At 36.9% G+C, this 20,931-nt stretch overlaps 1 protein-coding gene across 2 annotated transcripts in view; it reads left to right on the forward strand.

Annotated features, from left to right (window-relative positions):
- Window positions 1–18,133: 18,133 nt before the first annotated feature.
- LOC117422365 (collagen alpha-1(V) chain-like) overlaps window positions 18,134–20,931 on the forward strand; it is a 126,950-nt gene continuing 124,152 nt past the window's right edge. For both annotated transcript variants that reach the window (XM_058986989.1, XM_058986990.1), the window contains exon 1: window positions 18,134–18,488. In XM_058986989.1, coding sequence (XP_058842972.1) covers window positions 18,389–18,488 — 100 coding nt within the window. In that variant the 5' untranslated portion in view covers window positions 18,134–18,388. The remainder of the gene's footprint in view (window positions 18,489–20,931) is intronic.

The raw sequence follows: 20,931 nt of genomic DNA on the forward strand, positions 1-20,931 counted from the left end.
TATGGAAACGTGGCATGTTGTAGCTTGTTATGAGGGGCATTTATTTATGTTAAGAAATTGTGGTTGTACCTGTTCTGCAATGTTTTATAGTATTTTTCGGGGTCAAAAAGTCATAACAAATCGATTATGTGAACTAGTTTATTATTATTATTATTATTATTATTATTATTATTATTATTATTATTATTATTATTATTATTATTATTTCAATGTTTCCAGTACTTAAAAAGGTTACACAAGTCTACAGATCTGAAGGGTCTAAATGTATGTGTACTATATAGTATTTAAATATGTATTTATGCACTTAAAACATTAATATTTCTGTTTTTGCACATACATCGTATATTTATAGGCTGGGCTTGCATACAGACAACTTTATGGAAAATCTTAAGCCACCTTCCTAATGACCATCACTTGCTTTGTCTTTCTGTTAAAAGTAAAAGACAATAATATCTTCACTTTCATCGCTTTCATGTGCAACTATACATTACATTGGGCATTCATGTCAGTATTAATGTGGGTATAATAATATGGATCATGAAAAAACTGGAGGGCTGTATTTACTTTGAGTTATTTATAGTTATTCCTGGCATATTTATAATTTTTCAAGTTCCTAAAAATATATTGCAGTTGTCTACAGTGCTTTCTTGGGAGAAGTACTTAGGAAACTGTAACTAGAGCAAAGCTGGCACCATTTAATTGGATCATGTTAGGGTTTATGAGGTAATTACCCTGCATACAGTATAAAAATTATTCAGACAGGGCGCAGTGAACCAAGGGTGCGGTTTATTTAAGACTGGTAGTCATATTCCTGTTCTATCCACTTCACCTATTTGCATATACATTTTTTAATAAAACAAGCAAATTACCAGTGTCTCGAATAGATTTAGATTGTGCTAATGTTTAATTGATTTGTAATACTGGGTAATTAGAATGTTTACCACATCAGCACACCATGTCGTTGATGTGGTAAACTTACTTTCTAATCACCCTGTATATACTAAAATGTGTTGTATATGTCTACTTTCTAGTTCTTTGGGAGTGATCTATACACAGATATGGCCTCTATACCATCTTAAAGTATGGGCATGGCTCAAAACTTAAGGGTCACAAAGTCTCAGATTTTGACAGTCAGTTTCTTTTGACAAAAAAATCCATTATTACGTACTGTAGTTCCTCGCAGCTGTATATCAGAAAACCAGCTGTAACCTGCTTTATTTTGCCATCATGAGTCATATTAAAAGTATTTTATCAACTGTCATATAAATTCAGTTCTGGGATTGTAAAACTCAACAGCTCATTACTAACTATACAGCACAGTGGTGGTGGAAACTTAGGATAAAGATACTCAGCAAGTTGGCTTTCTGTCAAATAAGGATTTACTTAATCCTACTGAAAAAATAAACCTGCAGTGTGGATTGGATTTGGCTGTTCCCATTGACTAGCAGCAGTGGAGGGTTGCTATCAGAGAAAGCCACCATGCCCTTTTAAATGGTATTCTGATATACAAATAATTTAGTTGGTGTTGCCTTTCACGAAGACTGTTTATTTTGAAGGCACACAAAATAAAGTAATTAAACACATAAGCAATCACAATGTTTGCCTCCATAACTAAAAGAACGGACTATATACTTGAGAATACTGCCTGGCTGGCCAGTAGAGCCCTGCCTGTAATCTGAAATGTCTGGGTTTTGTTGATTTCTGAGGTTATGCCAGGTTTATATTATACACGCCGGCAAGCGTCTTTATAGGAAAAAGTTACATAGTACATAGTAACATAGTACAAAGTTACATAGTAACATAGTACAAAGTAAGAATTGTGACAGATTTAATTTCTATGAATTGAATTTATCTCCACACACCTAACACACCTTCATCCCAAACCTGACCCAGCACATCCCTCCTGGGTCTCGGCCCTATACACTGTCTTACCAGGCCAGCCTTAATAATATTTAATATAGTCAGGGGAAAATATTGTAGACGGTCGTACGTGTGTATGTATGTGAGACATTTTTCTATATATCTGAAGAACCGCTTATCCAATTGTAATGAAAGTTGCTATTAGCATTATTAAGCATGCAATATTGACAGTATTAAATTCCGAGAACATTTTTGTCCATAAATTTGTCCATCTGTAAGTCACACTTACACAAGATGTTTTCCCACATATTGTAAATCAGTCATTTTAATATACTTTACCATGATACTAACACATAATTTGCTTACCTAATGACATCTAGGCCTTTCAGTACATACTATTATTCAATTCTTTAGTATTCTGTATTCTGTATGTTGACATGCTCATCAACTTTTTCATACTGATGGCTCTAATTTTAATTTTGTATGTTTTTGACATTTGTTTATAGCAAGTGGCTTTTTGTAGGACATTGATTACTTTGAACCAAACATTATTTGTGTCTGTCGAGGGTTCATTTACTCCAAATGGGCCCCTGTTTAATACTTTCTCTGTAAACGATGACAGAATAGGCATGTGTTTGCATTGTTGTGTTTATATACCGGTTGTACATTATCAGTCTGTATATGCTTCAATGCATTTATAAATTGCATTATTTTTATATACACATAAATATGTGAAGCTTACTACTTTAAACAAAACTTGTTTTAAAAAACCTCTACAGTATTTACTTCCATGAATGACAAATTTACTACTGGTCGTTGGTGGTCATTCAGATATTTTTCCAGCTTGCCCCTAGATTCAGCCTGTAGAAAAGTAGAAGATCAAAGATTTGTAAAGAATATTTAGTCATAGTCAAAGGGTTCTATTTTTAAGCAATTGCAAAAGCACAAGGTATGGACAGTGCTTTGTTGTCTAGAAGTTTCTGAAGTGTTAAGGCGAAGTGTACCAGAAAATAACATTTCAAAGAAAATATCCCCATTCAAAACCTAAAAGAAAAAAACAAGCAATGGGTAAACTTTAGTTATGATCAAACCCATGTGTGAAATGTTACCCATTAAATGTAAAATTATAAAGGGAACTTTAGAATTCAAAACAATCATATTGATGAGAGGGGGGTGCAGGCTGTTTCCTATTATCCAAGTTACTCAAAGGCGTGAAACAATTTCAGAGCACATGAATTCGTCCCTGCACATTGTGCATATCTGAGTAATCTTTTGTTGTGTTGGGGCAAGTCATTTATCATAAGCTATCAAAAGGAAGAAGCAGTACCAGAGTGTCTCACAAGATACCAGCCAGTCCTCCCAGCTATGGCTACATAACTGTTTTTGATACCCCTAACTTGTCCCTCCACACCCAAAGCTTAGGGGACTCCTCTGTCTTTTTGTTCACTATACCAGGCATTTTTCCCATGCTACCATCAGCCAGAGAACCCTCAGGTACGGACATTCAGAATACTGAAAGTTCAATATTTCGAGGTCCACAGTATTGGTCTCATATTTTGTATGTTTTTGTGGTCTCATGTAAAGCAAATGTTTCCCTGCACAAATCACTCCATGCTGAAGATTATAATTTTTCTCTCTTTTTTTGCGGATAAATTGATTTATTTAATTCTCCAATCCCCTCCAGAAATGGTTTAATACTTGAGTGTCCCCTTGTGTCTGTCAATGGGTCATTCTCGTGATATTTTTTCATGTCTCCAACATCTACAACAATGTTTGCTGTTCCATTTAAAATAAAAAATATCACTAAAACCCTGAAGAATCTTGTAGAGCTACAGTGGAAACAATATGCCCAGACCACTGTGGTAATGCAATATACAGCAGTTTAATTTCTTTCACAATTTTTTCACAAATTGCGCACTCACGAATCTAACAATTGAATGGCTACAACACGACACAGATGGGACCGTTTTTTCCATATTGTGGAATATGATCTATCCTAGGCAGAGGCAGTCAGCTTGCAGACATGCTTATAACTTAACTGTAAAACTGGCCATAAAGCTGGTGCATCAGGTGAATCCTATACAGCTTTAGAGCAATATCTTCCCTTCAGATTTACCCACAGTATTATATTATTTTTGTGCGTCAGTTTGTTAACTACGACATGCACGCAATCTCCAAAATTTTGGTACTTTAACTATAGGCAGCTTCCCTGTGTTTACATGTCTGAATTCTCCAACCTGTAGAAATCTTACTAGATATCATCATGTGAGTTTTTTTTGGTAAAGCAGAATTTCCCTTTGCAGAAGAAGTGTGCATCGTACATTTTTTAAAGGGAGTGAGGGAGGGTTCCCTTGTCTGCGAGTCGCTTTCACTGTAGATGTGGTAACATCTGGCAATTGGTTACAGATTTTCTCTACAAGTTGTATAAATCTTTAAAGAAATCTCATCACCCCAAAAACACAATAATTGTTCCATTAAGTGACTTTTCCTTGATTTGCAGCTCACACACTGTAAAAAAATAAACTCATCTGAGATGAAAACGAAACAGAACATTGTTTGCCGAACAAGGCAAATCACACTTATGTGCGATCACACGTGTTCACAGATCTATTAGTGACACCCAGCGGGTAAGATAACACACACTGTAGGTAATTGCAAGTCTCGTTACCCACCATTATGAAGAGTCACAGTGCCCTCCTTAGCGTATGACCTTCAATGGCAATGCACTACAAAGGGAAGGCAATAGTTTTTTACAAAGGGGACATTGTAGCTCAAAGGATGACTTTTGAAGTCAAGTTACAAATATATATTGACAAATATATACAAACATGATATATTAACATCAAATCTTCAGAGATTAATTAAAACCCTGGGTGGACCTCGGTCAATCCTCCATAGTTTAACAGCGTGTTACTTTGACACTGGTTTAAACATATTCCAGACCTACCAGCTGTAGTCCAGACTTTATATCTCATGTTTATTTTCTCAGCAGACATAAGCAAAATGTAGTTGTTTTAACCATATTTCCTGTAATAGAATATAATTGCATTGACCATTAACTATTAAATCCAAGCTTCACATTATAACATTAGCTACACTGCCATTAAGTCCTAAATAGTACAATTCAAACTTGTTCTCTACAGAATTATACACCCAGTTCATATCAGCTCCCCTATTGTGTTGGATAGGACAGCAAATGTCAAACTCATTTAAAAACTTAGCAGCGTAAGGAGAATATTCTCCTTCAGAAGTGGCCATTGCCATTGGAGGCACTGCAATTATGAATTTTTCCTTCTTTTTTAATAGATGGATGTTACAAGTTTGAATTTGTCCAGATCTAATAAAGTTGTTTTCAAATGGATTTGCATTTTCCACATTTTCAATCCAAATGGGCGAGGCAGTAAGGGCTTCTATTTAGCATGAGTACCCGTGCCAGCACATGCATGTTTTAGAACAGTTTAAAAAATGTTTTTTTGCAGGTTTCTTGTGAATACAAAGAAAACCTCATTCAAGTAAAATCAACTATTTTACTATTTTTTCGTTGATGTTAGATTGTGGGGCGATTTTGTTTGTTTAAACTGATACTTTATATAGTCTAATATTTAGTTCTAAATCTTCCTTCATAACCTATTACCAGTGTGTGTCGGTATGATTCTTGATTGTTGATTCTGCTTAGATCACAATGCTTCAGCGATGGACTTCCCTACAATCATCCTTGAGGAGCTTTCTGAGAAAAGTCTTTGCTGTAATAGTTAGCTAGCATTGCTAATTATGATCTAAGCAGAAAATCTGTGTTGCATTACCACAGAATTACATAAGGCCAAGTCCCTGAAGCCATAACTATACTCCTCAACATTCCTGGATTTTGTCTGACACATGTTTTACAATATGTCTCCCTCAAATAAAAGCAGCATTTGTTAACCTAATCAGTTTAAATAAAGGATTTCGCAGGTTTACTGGATTATTAAAAATATAACGCAAAGTCCAAGACACAAATCTGAAGCCATTGTACTAACCCATGACAAAGATCTGATAAAAAAATAATAAGCACATGAATAAAAAATGAACAATGTGGTCATTTTATGAGAAAATTTCACTAAGGTTTTCAAAAACAAACAGCTCAACCCTTTCTCAAAAAGTGTGGTTCAGGGCGTGAAAGATAGATCTCGCAGCTGCCACAGCATATTGTTCCGGCGCCTCAACCACTGCCCGTCGTCACTCAATATCCCAGCAGATCTGGTCAATCTGGTTTCACTGTTGATGGCTACATCTGAATTTTTGGACCATAGAGTAGTGGATTGTGGAGATCTTTCAGTCATGCTGAAATCCAGAGATCCCAGATTACTGAAGGATCTAACTCTGGGAGAATTCGTCCTAGCCTTCACTATTTACAGAGATGTGCTATGTTCAGTATATCCAAACCACAAAACAAGAATTAGATTCCTACAAATTCTATATGGTAGAGCTATCTGTTAGATATGGAGGGACCATGTTTTTCGATTACCATAAATAACTTTCAGCTAAAGCAGCAGCTATTTTGGCTTCAGATAATCATATCAATGACTGGGCACAACCTGATCTAGACCTATTTAATAGGCTTTTCAGCGGTCTCAGAGCCAATGCATGCAGTGTGTGGTTCTACCGGCCACTCAACCTCTCTCTGCCCGAAAGCTGCAATAGCCTCAGCCTCTACATCCACAGCCTGCACTGCTCCTCCTTGTTTCTCTAACAGAATCTCAATCCCCAACTCCATTCATTCTTCTGCCCCACCCAAGCAATATACAAGAGAAGACAGATTGGGGTGAAGAATCAAATATGCAGGAGGAAGGCAAATCTGTAATATTTTTAACACTGGTATACGCTCATCCAGGCAGTGCAAAAACATCCACATGTGCAGTTTTTGCAGGAACGCTCATTACAAAATCATATGCCCAGTAGCTCCAAAGTGACTCTTTTCAAAACTTAAAGTTTCCACTCCCATAAATATACCCATTTTAAAACAAAAACATCAGAATCACCCAGACAAGATCTTTGTCCACTATTTTTCAACCAGACTCAGTCAAATCCCCCCCCCCTTCCAAATATATATATATATATATATATATATATATATATATATATATATATATATATATATATATATATATATATATATATATATCTCATCCTTCCACATTGGTTTGTGGAGAAGGACTTCCCCTGTAATTCTATACTCCTCATTTATTCAGAATCGGAGCAGCCACATCACAAGCAAGCGCAACGATTAACAAGCATATAATTAAAAATATGAGATGCTGGACCTCATCAGTAGTTGAATCATACATACATTAGTCTATTGTTAGCATGTCCGGAGTGGGGACGACCCTTCCGCCTGGGCTACCAAAGGTTTTCCCCCTAAAAAGAACGTTTTTTTTTCCTTTAAACTGAGCGGAGGGTCTTCACATAGTCAGTATTAATGTTATGCATTGGCGGTGCTTTTGTTTGTCTGCACTTGTAGGAATCTTTAGAGGGGAGCCGGGGTCCATCCTTTTGGGGGGGGTTAGTGAGTCGCACTTCCCCGACCTTTGTGCAAGCAACACTTCCTTTACCTACACAAGGGAGGTTCTTTCAGTGAGTCAGAGGTGACCCCTGGCCAAACCCAACCTTTTAGCATCTCATGCACTATCACTCCCCTTGCAACCTGAGGATCTAAGCTTATTCTAAGTAACCTTGCAGAATGACCTCTTCCTTGGTAAGACAGGGTAATCTTCTCGTTTCAGGTTCTCTGGGGTGAGTCCTCTACCCAGCTTTGGAAGTCTATAATTCACCTCAGCGAGGGCAGCTCTCAACAAGCCAGAGTTCAACTTTCTGTCTTCCTTTCAGGTCCTCAAACCCCTGTGTGTCTGGTGGGCCCCGATGACGGAGGGACTCCCTCTTATGTTTTCAGGGCCCTGATAACGGAGAGGCCCTCTCATATGTTTTCAGGGCACCGATAACGGATGGGCCCTCTCTTATATGTTTTAAGTTAAAAAGATAAACAGTAGACTAATAACCTGACCCAGCTGCCAATGTAGACATTACTTATTTTAAGATGAGGATCAAGATTAATAATCAAGAGAGAGCTGCTTCCCTATGAACCCTGAAATACCACAAAGCAACACTGTTTTACATTGATTTAGATTCCTAACATTTCCTAAACACTTTTTTCAATTCCACTTTCTACAGCTATCATCATTACTTCCAGAAGTCGCATGACCCTTTTTTAAAATCAAACAACATGAATGGCTTAAAGCCAATAATCCAAAGCAAGTAACTCAAATGCTGTACATTTCAAACTACCTGCTATCTCTTCAGTACAGTTGATTTATTACATTCAATGTACGGCTGGAAGCACAGTGATGGCACTTTAGTGTGTATAAAAAGATCTGATTACCGTTTCCCCTGCTACAAAACAGAAAAAAAACAAACAAAAAATAGACTAAAGATGATCATGTTAAGACTCACAGACCATTCTTGTCTGGAATGCGTGTAGCTTTACTTGCTTGACTAGACTTCAGAACTATTCTGCGACTGCTGGTTTGATTCCAGTAAACACTGGAATTAAGTGGTTTGGAAGTTTCCATTCACAGTCAACGTTTCAATGGTATTCCCTGGATAGAAGCTAAAGCCTTTGTATGTAGTAACAAGGAATGTGGATAGAATATAATAATGGGTAATGCTAATATTCTAAAGGCAATTAGGGGAGAGGTGAAACGCTGGCTGAGAAGTGCAGTTTTTAGAATTGGAGTAGCCACCTCAGCAGCAAAAGCCAACATTAATTAGTATCTAATTAAGAGCCTAGGGCGCTTGTCTCCTCAGGAGTAGAATTATACATTCGCACATCTGTTTCTGATATTGCTGCAGCTCACCAAAAAATTGTTAGCATGCCCTGAGTGGGGGCTACCTGATCCCCCGGGTCTACCAGAGATTTTCCCCCCTTTCATATATGTTATACATTGGCACGTGAACTTTTGTTTGTCCCACAGGTGTGGGGTTCTGCGGGGAGCCGGGGGTCCAACCTTTGGGGGTAAGTGAGGCTCACTTCCCCGACCTCTATGGTCGCCGCAATCCAGGCCTTCGCTGAGGGGGGGCGGTTCTCACTGCGTGAGTCAGAGGGGACCCCCAGCCACACACTCTATTCTTTAGCAGCTCCTGCTCTTTATCTTCCTCAAATTGATCTATTTACAGCTCCCTCTTCTATCATTCCTTTTCCAGGTTTTTCAGTGTAAGATCCCATTCCTCCTACACGACTGCCGCTCCGCAGAGCCTGTCGTGGGCTCCGCCTAGCCAATCTATCTTATGTGTTTTCTGATTCCCGAGGCTGATGACAAAGAAGGATCCTGCCGGAAGGGAATATCTTTCCTTTCCTATCCGATCCCATGAGGCCACTCCTCAAACTACCTCTCCAAGTAACAACCTTTCACTCCAGCCCCAGCTCTCACCCCGTGAAGTAGCTATTGGCAAACTTTATGCTGTGAACACACATTTACTTCTTCTTATTATTATTATTATTACTAAATTGTGGTTATTTGGATCCAACTAGGACTGTTTGTTCTGAAACAGCAGACTTGAGCATTAAACTAGACATTTTTAAATACGTGGTGAAATGAGAAAAAATAAATGCCAATTAAATTAAGAAATACACGTGGAGACCAGAGAAAGGGAACATTGTCTTTTTGTTCTTTTCTCAGCTCTATGCTTACCATGTGTATTTAAATACCACCTTCTTCAAATTTTTTAATTGTTGTCTGGATGACTGTTACTTTTTGCATTTGCATTCTAATCTGTATTTTGTTATTTTTATGATTTGCAAAACATTGGAATAGCAACAAAACAAGCTATTTATAGCAATTATAAACCATTTCTCCATTACCCTGACAGATGGTACACCATTAGAACGAATCTCTGAACTGTAATATCTTTGGTTAGACCTGCACTGGCATTTTTACATTGACATAGACAAGATCGTCTGCATAGTGCACTCAAAACAGTAGGATTACTTTAGGGTACTCTGTAATATACTATGGTATTTTAATGCATTTAAAAAAGGTTTGCATCATACACATGGTTTGTGGTTCACTAGACTGAAGTTACTGACCTAATCAGAATAATAACCATAACCCAGTCTATTCTCTTAAAATGTACACCGATTTGTACTTGGTCTTCCACGTTAAGCTTGATTGGCTGTTCCTGCATTAAGACAATATATAAAAAGGCTAATTGTACAACACTGCCTCACATTACTTGTGCCCCCTGACATCTCACATCTACACTATGTCCTAGCTGTCACAGGGTCATAAAGGTACCAGCTGTCCAAACTGATATTAGTAAATCAACAGGAGCCTCAAGGGATTCCTCTAGCATGAGTTTACTACCTGATAGTATCAGGCATCATCCATGCTTGGCCTTTTAACCATCTGTTATCTGAAGGGAAGATTCATTTGCAAATAACTGTTTTAAGTCTGTCCGAGTGTAATGCATTCATATTACCCTTCGAGTTGTTTGTTTTCTATGTTTATTTTGGAGGAACACACAGAATACTTTAATATAGCATTCACCTTTTACAGTAATGCATTTACTTTGAGCGAAATCACGTTGTTCATTTAAACATTTTAAACCTGTTAACTGTAAAGAGGTTGGCGGTAAAGGCTGTGCTGTTTCATGCGATTAATATATTCACAGCCTTTCCGAAGAATATAGCATTACACATCCCCCCAAGTGTTGCTACAACTGTTTAAATAATGTACCTGTAATTTTTCTTTTCATTGTTAACATCCTGACAACTTTTTACACTTATAACTTTAAAGTCTGTTTCAAAGGTCTTTTTAAAATGTCAGCTGTAGTGCACTGATAGTGTAAGGATTATTGACCACATTGTCAAACAGGTAACACAGCAATAAAGATCCATGATATGGTACAGAAAAGAAGCCAGATCACTTGTTATGTTTTTTTTTTTTTTTTTAATCTCAAACCCCAGTACACCAGAGCAGATATTTTGAAAAGAGCTTTGAAATAGACAAGTTATAAGGGTAAAAAATTGTCAGGATGTTAACAATGAAAAGAAAAATGGCAGGTACGTTATTTAAACAGTTGTAGCAACATGCGGGGATGTATAACACTGTATTTTTTCGGAACCCTGGTACTTACTCTTTAAGTTGTAAGTTTAAATCAGACTTTGGGTGTTTAAAGTTATGGACGTAACTACAAAAATAACCAAATAACAAACAATGATGCGTACACGTACTATAGCTAACTGGAAGTTAACTGTAGCAACCTAATGGTACAAATTCTGTCATGCTGCACCAAATTCATCACTATTAGCACGTGCACTGTGTATTTAAATAGATTCATATGCTATATATTTTATATTTAACTCACCACTTCGTGGACATTAAGTGCTGTCAGGGAGGAATGTGGATAAATCTTTTTTTCATGCATGACTTCTTCTTGTTATTCAGGTGATGATAAACCTTTAAAGGGTGTGGGTTTGAATGGAAAAGTCTTGACACATTTCTAATCAAAGATGCCTTCACTGATAAGTGATTGGAGGACTGGCTGGAGAAGGGGGCACAGGTGTCTCTAAAATGAACAGATCTGCTATTTTATAACACTCTGTATTTATACAGAGCATGGCCAAGTCTGAATAATAAAGACTATTCATAATGTACATTACTTACAGTATATTAATGTCTTTTAAGGAATTAATTAAACAACCTCCAGTGCTCTACTCAAAGGCATAGTGCATATTATCTGTATTTTCCTAATATTTTGCCTGGTTGATATCCTATTATGTGTGTTCTGTATAACAATGTTTTTTTTATTTTTTAGTCAAGATCAGATATACGTTTTTAGGACCACTGCTAAATAAATAAGTTGTCTAAATAGTTGTCTTTGTCTTATAACCTTGGGCTACTTTAATTCCATTGTGTATCATACTTTTTAATGTTTAGTGTTCTAGATTTTGAAGTCCATGAGAGCTGGTGTATCACCACTGGACTGGTTTGCCCAGATGTTTCATTTACTTACGGCTTTAGGAGCGACACTGTATGTCATGTTAATGTAATGCCTCAGTAGACTTGCTTTCTGAATACTAATTTCTTTAGCATATTTTAAGGAGAATATTGTATCAGTTTTACTTGAGTTATTAAACACACACACAAAACATTAACATGTGGCACTTGTTTTCCCACAGATGGTTTGTGTTTTAGAATTTGGAAAATATACTGATGAGCCTGTAATCCTGTTTTTAATCCTGTTTTTCATGCTGCTATATTTCTTATTTGCCATTTTTCTGGATTTGTTTGGAATTAAAATGTATTATTTCTAAAAGTCATTTAGTAAATAAATACTTTCTAGTTTCTTAAAGTTGATTAATGCTTTTGCATTTTAAATTGATTCATAAGATATTTATTCAAGCTGTATGTCATGCATTTTGAATGTTAAAATAATACTTTTGATTTGAATCCAGTTTGAATACAGCAATGAAAGAAATCCTGAAAGAATGCTTCTAGTGTCTAAGCACTGCAGCTGATTTGAACTTTAACAGAGTTACCTAGCGAAGAAAGCAATGTGTAAGTGCAGAGAACTGACATCAAATAAAACAGGTTATTTCTAACCCTTGCAAGACTTCATTTTAATGGGCATTGTTACAATTTCCAAATCCTATTTTAAACATGTTTTGTTAGATTTCCACAACCTAGGAGAAAGTCACACAAGCACTGAACGGTTCTGTACTTTTACAATGTGTTAAATCAACATCTTAAAAGAACTGTCATAGCAATCATATGCATATTGCTATCTGTATGGCAGGAACAAATTTGCAGTCATTGCTATGGAAAGTAGGCCTTTTGCCAACATTATTTTGGATGATAATGTCATGTATTGTCATACAATATTTTCTCCATGGATCCCAAATTGGCAGCTAACATAAATGCATATGGTGTGTCCACTAATTGAACTCTGAAATAGTTAGATATATATATAAATGATGATTATGCAATTAGGCACGCTGTATTAATGAACGCTGCTAATTATGCCACATATCCATATGCATTCTAATGTAAATTAGAAGACAAGGCTGACCCTATAACTCGGAGAGCTAATCAGGGTTCTAGCCAGACCACCTGGGACTGTAGTCGCAGAAAGAGGGCCTAGTGCTGTGGCAACTCCCAGAAGAAAATATGTTTACTGTGGGGTCTTAAATAGTGGGAGAACATGCGTTAGTCCGTGTAATGCAGTCACACACTGGTCCATTGGAGATCTGATATTGGCAAACTCTGCCTATGTTATGTAAGTGTCCCTATTTCATTACACCATCACTAAAGAAACAAATGCAAAGTGACTATAATATTACTATATTTGTGAGTATTTTTTTTTTTTTTTTTTTTTTTAGGTAACTTCTCTCTGTACTTCAGCTTTGCAGATTTTAAATATCTAATAAATATAACCTTAATATCAATACCAATTTAACATCATAGTAACTGGTAAACGTGATATGCATTCTGTAACAACAACACAGATACATGTATCTCCCCCAGTCTGTTGCAGTCATAACTGTCTTCATACAGAGCCGGTGGCAGATGCTTCTAAGTGCAAGACTGCACAAGTTATGGGCTATACTGGAGAACAGACTTTGCTGCAGATTTCCATCTCCAACTTAGTGATGGCGTTGAAGGCCTTTTTTATTATTATTATTATTATTATTATTATTATTATTATTATTATTATTATTATTATTTATTTCTTAGCAGGGCGACTTACAATTGTTACAAGATATCACATTATTTTTACATACAATTATATTATTTTTACATACAATTACCCATTGATACAGTTAGGTTTTTACTGGAGCAATCTAGGTAAAGGGTACAGCAGCAGTGTCCCCCACCTGGGATTGAACCCACGACCCTCCGGTCAAGAGTCCAGAGCCCTAACCACTACTCCACACGGCTGCCCTTTATAATTGAGGAAAGCACCAGAACAACATAAACATTGTGCAGACTACAGCCCATGGTGGCCCTGCACCCCCTTGAGGGTGGTACCTTGATATGAAATGAATTAGAAATTATCTGTTAGTTCATACATACATTACTTATTTAAATGATCAGTTTGTGTCAACGGTCTAATTCATCTGAACCCAGATGAAAAAATGTTGATGTTTTCAAAACTCCTGGAATGTGGCTTACATAAATCACTGTGCATTACTATGCGCAACAAACAGTTATGTCTGTTTTAACTTCATATGGGTATGCATGGAAATCAAGGAAGTGCAAATGGATTATGACATTTAACTGATATTCAGTGCAAGAACACGTCATAAAGTTAGCTTTATGAAAATTCAACAGACATTACATATGGATGGTACTGTATGTGCATCATTATTATTATTATTATTATTATTTATTTCTTAGCAGACGCCCTTATCCAGGGCGACTTACAAGATATCACATTATTTATTTTTTTTACATACAATTACCCATTTATACAGTTGGGTTTTTACTGGAGCAATCTAGGTAAAGTACCTTGCTCAAGGGTACAGCAGCAGTGTCCCCCACTAGGGATTGAACCCACAACCCTCCGGTCAAGAGTCCAGAGCCCTAACCACTACTCCACACTGCTGCTGTATGTGCATCATTACCATCGATAAGATCAAATGCATGGAGGATTTCTCACTGGAGCCTAGTGATGGTTTCCAAAAGCAATGCTCTGCCTTAAATGTGAGAAGTGGTTGTGCTTTATTAAACTAGCTCGACGAGGACAGTATTTTATGGTCATGCAAACACTAGCCATACAGGTGTATATGTTATCAGTGTTACAGTATGTGGAGTATCTATACCCAGTTCCTGGGAGCGCTTGGCAGCTGGTAGCTTGTTTCACATTTTCAGCTTTATTTAGTGAGACCTTATTATTAAAAGGTCTGACAGTCTGAATTGGATGTCTACTCTTGTCTCAAGCCTTACTTAATGTATCAATGTTACAAAACAATTAGGATTAACCGTTAACAGATATCACTTTTCCCATTTAAATTTTGCTCCTGTATTGAACAAAGCTTTGCAACTTTTGCAACTTGTTCTATTCACTAACCCACATTCTAAGGCTGACGGTGGCAATGCTGTCAGTGTAACTGCTGACAGTGGAAATGCTGTCAGTGAGGTGAGGTTCTCCTCCCTTAGCCCAGCTTGCAGAGGAAAGGCTAACAGCGGGGTAGCACACTCCAGCAGCGGAAAGGCTGCTAACGGCGAGGCTGTCAGCAGATGTGCAGACAGTGCCAAGTTTGGCTCCTCCCATTGAGCATCCCCGGGCGGTGTTGTGCAGGCATCCCCGGGTGGTGTTGTGCAGGCATCCCCGGGCGGTGTTGTGCAGGCATCCCCGGGCAGTGTCGTGCAGGCTTCCCCGGGTGGTGTCGTGCAGGCTTCCCCGGGTGGTGTCGTGCAGGCTTCCCCGGGCGGTGTCGTGCCGGCTTCCCCGGGCGGTGTTGTGCAGGTTTCTCAAACGAACAGACAGACAAAACAGTGGACGAACAGACAAACAAGTACCATGCTGGTGCTTCCAGCACATCGTAGCAATTGTTTTGATTTTCTTATTTATAATTACTTTCTCCTCTCCAAACCCATTCTCCACTCACCGAACACACAACCCCGAGTGAGTACTTCGTGTCTCTATATATACACAGTTGTACCGGGATTCAATTACTAATTAATTATTCACTTGAATCCCAGCATGTGAACTAATTTGTGCAATCCCCATGTTCACATACTATTACATACTTTATCTGCACATGAAGTTATTGTGCAAACCCCATGCCTAAATACAACTATATATTTTAAATCACTCGTGCTACTGAAGAGGCAGGAAGTATGTGATGTGATATCTAAAGGGTTAAAAACGATTGTGTGGTGTTGTGAGTACTGTGCGTTCTCGTGTTGTGTTCTGAGCACAGCGCATTCAGCACATTCTGATGAGAACAGCGAGATGGGTTTCTCAAAAGAAAGTTAGGACGCTGTTATGTCTAGTTTGAGGCAAAGCTGCTTAGTTAAAAAAAACTCCTTATAAGGGAATCTTCATCTTTGAGAAAGTTCTAGAAATTTCTATAATCATGACGTGTTAATTTGCCTATTTATTGCTATGCTAATCCTGTATAAATATTGTGCTACCTTATCAATAATCAAGAGAGAGTGTGTTCCTGTAACCGCTGCTGCTCTTCCTGTGCACGCATTGTATTAAAGTGTCTTGAAACTGCTATCGAGTGGAGTCATCAGTCATTTCACATTAAACAGGATTTATATCCCGTGCACCAATACCTATACACCAACATTAACACACCACACGCAACATATGATATAACACATCACACACACACATGGGCGGGGCACACTGCCACAGTATCTAATATGGAATAGAGTACAGGGTTGACTCATTCTGAGGTTTTTTGAGTCATCAAAAAATGATTTAATGGTTCACACATTTCTAGAAAAATGTTAAATAGCTCTAAGTACCTGCTTTTAGAACGGTTCAGAACATTAAATTCCAATCTATAGATGGGGCAAATAGAGTGGGGTAACTGGTTGCACTATAAGCAGTGATCAGAAAGAACAAGTATATTTGAAAGAAAAAAATATTTTGTATAACCCTTTCAACATACGTACAGTGGCCTCTTAAAAAACGATGCACTTTGTTCAGTTTTTTTCTAGGTCGGGAAAATGTTCTTTCTCCTTGTTGTTGAGTCACTCATTAACTGCAGTGGTCAGTTCCTTGTTATTATGGAATCTCTTTCCATGTGGGTGGTCTTTTAAATCTGGGAACAGTATGGAGTCAAATGTAAAGAAGGACAGCAAGGAAGCACTTTGAATCAACAGACATCCAGGATAGCCTTGTAGCCTGGTCTACATGGGAGGGCTGGGCTGGGGCATTGTCCTAATGCATTAGCTCATTCAAGTTGTGTTATTTGGCTTCATGCTTGAAGTGATAGGGACTTGTTCCTGTTAAAAGCCACCTTTGGGGATATAAACAAACTGGACTTTCAGCAAGTTCCGATGCAGTTCACAGAAGGCAAAGCAAACATACAACAGTGGTTATAAACTACATTGGTAATAAATTGGTGCTAAAGTAAAAACAATAACCCAGCATCCATGGTTCTTTCTTTGTTTACTTTTTAAATATAGGTGTCAAGAGACTGAAGCGCCTGTAACTTTAGCACGTGCATCTGCTCTTCCCTAATGTCTCACTCCTCACGCGCCACTTTACTGATTTAAAATTATCCTTATTTCTAAATAAAGGTTATTTCTTGAGCTTTCTGTGAGCAGACATATTGATTTTCAAAGGGAGCAAAATAAGAACTAGGACGCAAAATTATTCTTTATAATCTGATTTATGTAACTATATATATATTATATTTTTAAGGGTTCAACTGGTGGATACATGACACATTGTATATCAACCCTTTGAAAGCCACATGTTTAGTGACCCAAATCAGATTTTAGAAATCACTTTGTGACCTAGTTCTTATTTTGCCCCTTTTGAAAATCAGGCCCATATATCTCATTTCCATTCTTTCTTTTTTTTCTTTTTTCTTTCTTTCTTTCTTTCTTTCTTCAATAACAACGTAAAACACGAAGTTCAGCGGCTGTCTGTAACAAAATAGATAATTGTTTTGCGTATGTAAATAACCATGCTCTGCACAGTCGTGTCATGCAATGTAAATAATACGTTGCTTTTAAACATAAATAATAATAATATACGATAATTTATAATTTAACTCTCTCTCTTATCTTTAAATTTTGGACCACTAATTCAATTTCTAAAATGTTATATTTCTTCTGATATATTTGCAACAGCCTATAACTCACACTAAAACACTGTCAGTAAAAACTAGAAAATATGAAGGTTTTAGTTTGTTCACCAGAAATTTACCTTCTATTGAACAACTCCTAAAAACTTTGTATGTGCAAAACAGCAGATTCCTTAAGTTAATTTTCCCGCTGTCATGCCTAGTTTTAAAAGTCCGTATCTGGTTGGAGGACAGAAAAAAAAAAAACCCCTGCTTTACTGCTTTAAACTTCAAATACTTTAATCCATGAACCTTCTACCCTTGGAGAAAAAAAAAAAAAAAAAAAAAAAACTTTCACCAAACTTTTTTTTTTGTACCACATCCAATGAAAGAGCCGGGTTCCCGTTTCGAGAACTGTGATTTGCTGCCCTTTCTGGTTCATGTTCTGAATGACAGTCTCCAGGAAAACTTTTTTTTATTTCAAAGATCTTTCAGTCGAGTCTGAAAGGGGGCATCTCTTCTGATCAGAGCCTCACACGAGCAGAAGAGGAGAGAGGGGAGAGAGAGAGGGAGAGTGAGGCAGGGTGCCCCGTTATTTAACTAACCCCGGTGGAAAGAAGCATGGCTTTATAAAAATATTTTTTTTTTCCTCTGGGACCTTGGCTACATTTGCACTCCATATCAGCAGTTGTCAAAGTCTTTGTTATATTTAAAAGCAATCGATCCACAACGTTTTTGGTGGTCATGGATATCCATATAAGATGGAAAAGAAAACGCCGGATAAGGGACTTGCCCCTAACGTTAGCAATAATTTTGCTTTTTGTAACTTCCCAAGCCAGTTCAGGTGAGTGGCTTCTTTTTCAATAATGTTTTCTTCATTTTGCACAGTGATTTATATTGGAAACCATCATTCCTCGACAGATGATGGGATGAAAACATATTTTGCGTGCGGTCCATTAATTTTTTTTGTTCTCTTTAATAAAACAATTTAATTCTTAAAAAAAAAAAAAAAAAGCTACACGTGCATTTTCTCGTATGCATATATTACCCGCTGCTGTTGCAGAGAATTAAACATGTCTGCAAGACGCAGAATGTTTTTTTCCAAGTTCAAAGGAATGTTGCTGCACACCCAGTCTGAGGTTTCTGGGAATAATTAAGTAAGGAAACCTACGCCACCTATTGTTGCCTTTGTGCAAACTTTTTTTGTCGGTATTCAGATCTTGTTTTTCACCAAAAATATCATAAACCCCATTTAAATTGAAGTGCCAGCAGATAAAATAATAATAATGATCTATCTATCTATCTATCTATCTATCTATCTATCTATCTATCTATCTATCTAACTATCTATCTATCTATCTATCTATCTATATAATATATATATATATATATATATATATATATATATAATCTATATATATATATCTATATCTATATATCTATATATATATATATATATATATATATATATATATATATATATATATATATATGACGTAATCACACACAGGGACGTAAGCCCGATATACGCTCTATGGGTATCAGCGCTATGCTTTAGTGCGAGAGGTCCCGTGCCTGCGTTAATTAAGATCATTACTATATATCTATTATATGAGCATATTCGTGATTTAAAAACCATGTCCATGTTTAATTTCCAGTTATTAGAAATAATAGCTTTGCAGGGCTTTAGACATTTTAAATTAAAACACAGGCAGTTTCCTTTCTTTAAAAAATATAATAATAATAATAATAATAATAATAATAATAATAATAATAATAATAATAAAACTAGAATGAACTGTTATATAATAAAACCGATGGCTGCAGTTTATTGTGTATTTTTTTTTTTTTTCTCGAGGATGGCAACATTCCACATGTGTCTAGGTAGTGAAGAAGTAACTATTTCCTTAGATCATTGCTAAACTGCTTGCAGGGCATCCTAAGGAAACACACTTTGGCACAGTCAGAAGGGTTGAAGAGATGTTGATAGAAAACGTTAGAAAGTGCAGATTTCCTAGATGCCTAAAGTAGAGGGTGAGCACAGGCTCCACCACACCTCATCTGCATCTAAAACCAGACAAAATCAATGTCATGTATATTCTATATGATTAATTTGAACAGTTTATTTAGCAGTTGCCCACAGCTTTTGTGATGCTTATACTGTGGGTTTACTGTAGTTTCTACCACGCTGTTACAAATTATGCTTTGCTTTTATACCACCACAATCCATTTTTAAATATGCACACCTGGTTTTAAAAAGTGCTGGAGGGCAACCATAAGGGTAGGGTGTGGAATTTCATTTGGTGGGTAGGTAGACATAATAAGGGAAGGGCGGAAGATCAAAATGTCTGTTTAAGAAGTGAAGAGAGAGGGAGGGGCTCTTTACTGCTTTTTTAGATGGTGCCTTTTTCCCATTTTGCCTTCAGTTTAATGACTTCACAGTATCGCTATGTGTAATCTGTCATGTGTAATCAGGGACAATTTATATTAGTCTGTAGAACAGAGTCATTGATGGGCAATTATCAGAAGCTTATTTTCAAAGTTTTAGTGAAGCATTTTTTTCATGTTGTCCAATGTTGTTACTGCAGAACTAGGGTGGAGCTGCTTGCATGTCTGTTTGGTAGATCAGGAGGCCACTGTTTCATGTAAAGGATTAACATTTTCAGCAGTTTTTTTCAATGGTACTGAAAACATATACCGTATCTAGGCAGCCTAATAATTTACTTTTAAACCTGATGAAATTTTGTACATACCGTATATTATTATAAGTATTAAACAACTTTACAATTTGTATAGCACTACACTAAGAGCACTGTACCTAACAGCTCTATGGAGTACAGCTTTGCAGACAAAATGGAATTCCTGCACCTTCAAGCACTCCTCATTGAAAGTAGCCTGGAGAGATTTGATGGCGTGCTGAGGGCAGCCTCTTCTTAAGTGGCTCCTATGTTAGAGATTGGGGTGCTTTGCGCTCCCAAGCCCGCTGTGAAGTCTACTTGCACTGGCTCAATGTGAGGTGATGTCATCATGGCCTGCTTTGCCTGGTGATGTCATCACACAAAATGTCAGTACAAGTGAACCTTTCCAGCAACATAAAACCAATTAAAAAACATTATGTAGAGGTAATATATACCAAAGGCTTATCTTAGCTCACTACTGTGTATTTTACATTATTTTTGCATCTCTACTAAAATTAAACTGATATTGCTCTTTATACTAACAAAGTATATTTTTAAATACAGAATTAAAGTTTGGTAGGAAGCAGTATATATTATAAAAAATATATA

The sequence above is a fragment of the Acipenser ruthenus genome, chromosome 15 (assembly GCF_902713425.1).
Source record: "Acipenser ruthenus chromosome 15, fAciRut3.2 maternal haplotype, whole genome shotgun sequence".
NCBI lineage: Eukaryota > Metazoa > Chordata > Actinopteri > Acipenseriformes > Acipenseridae > Acipenser > Acipenser ruthenus.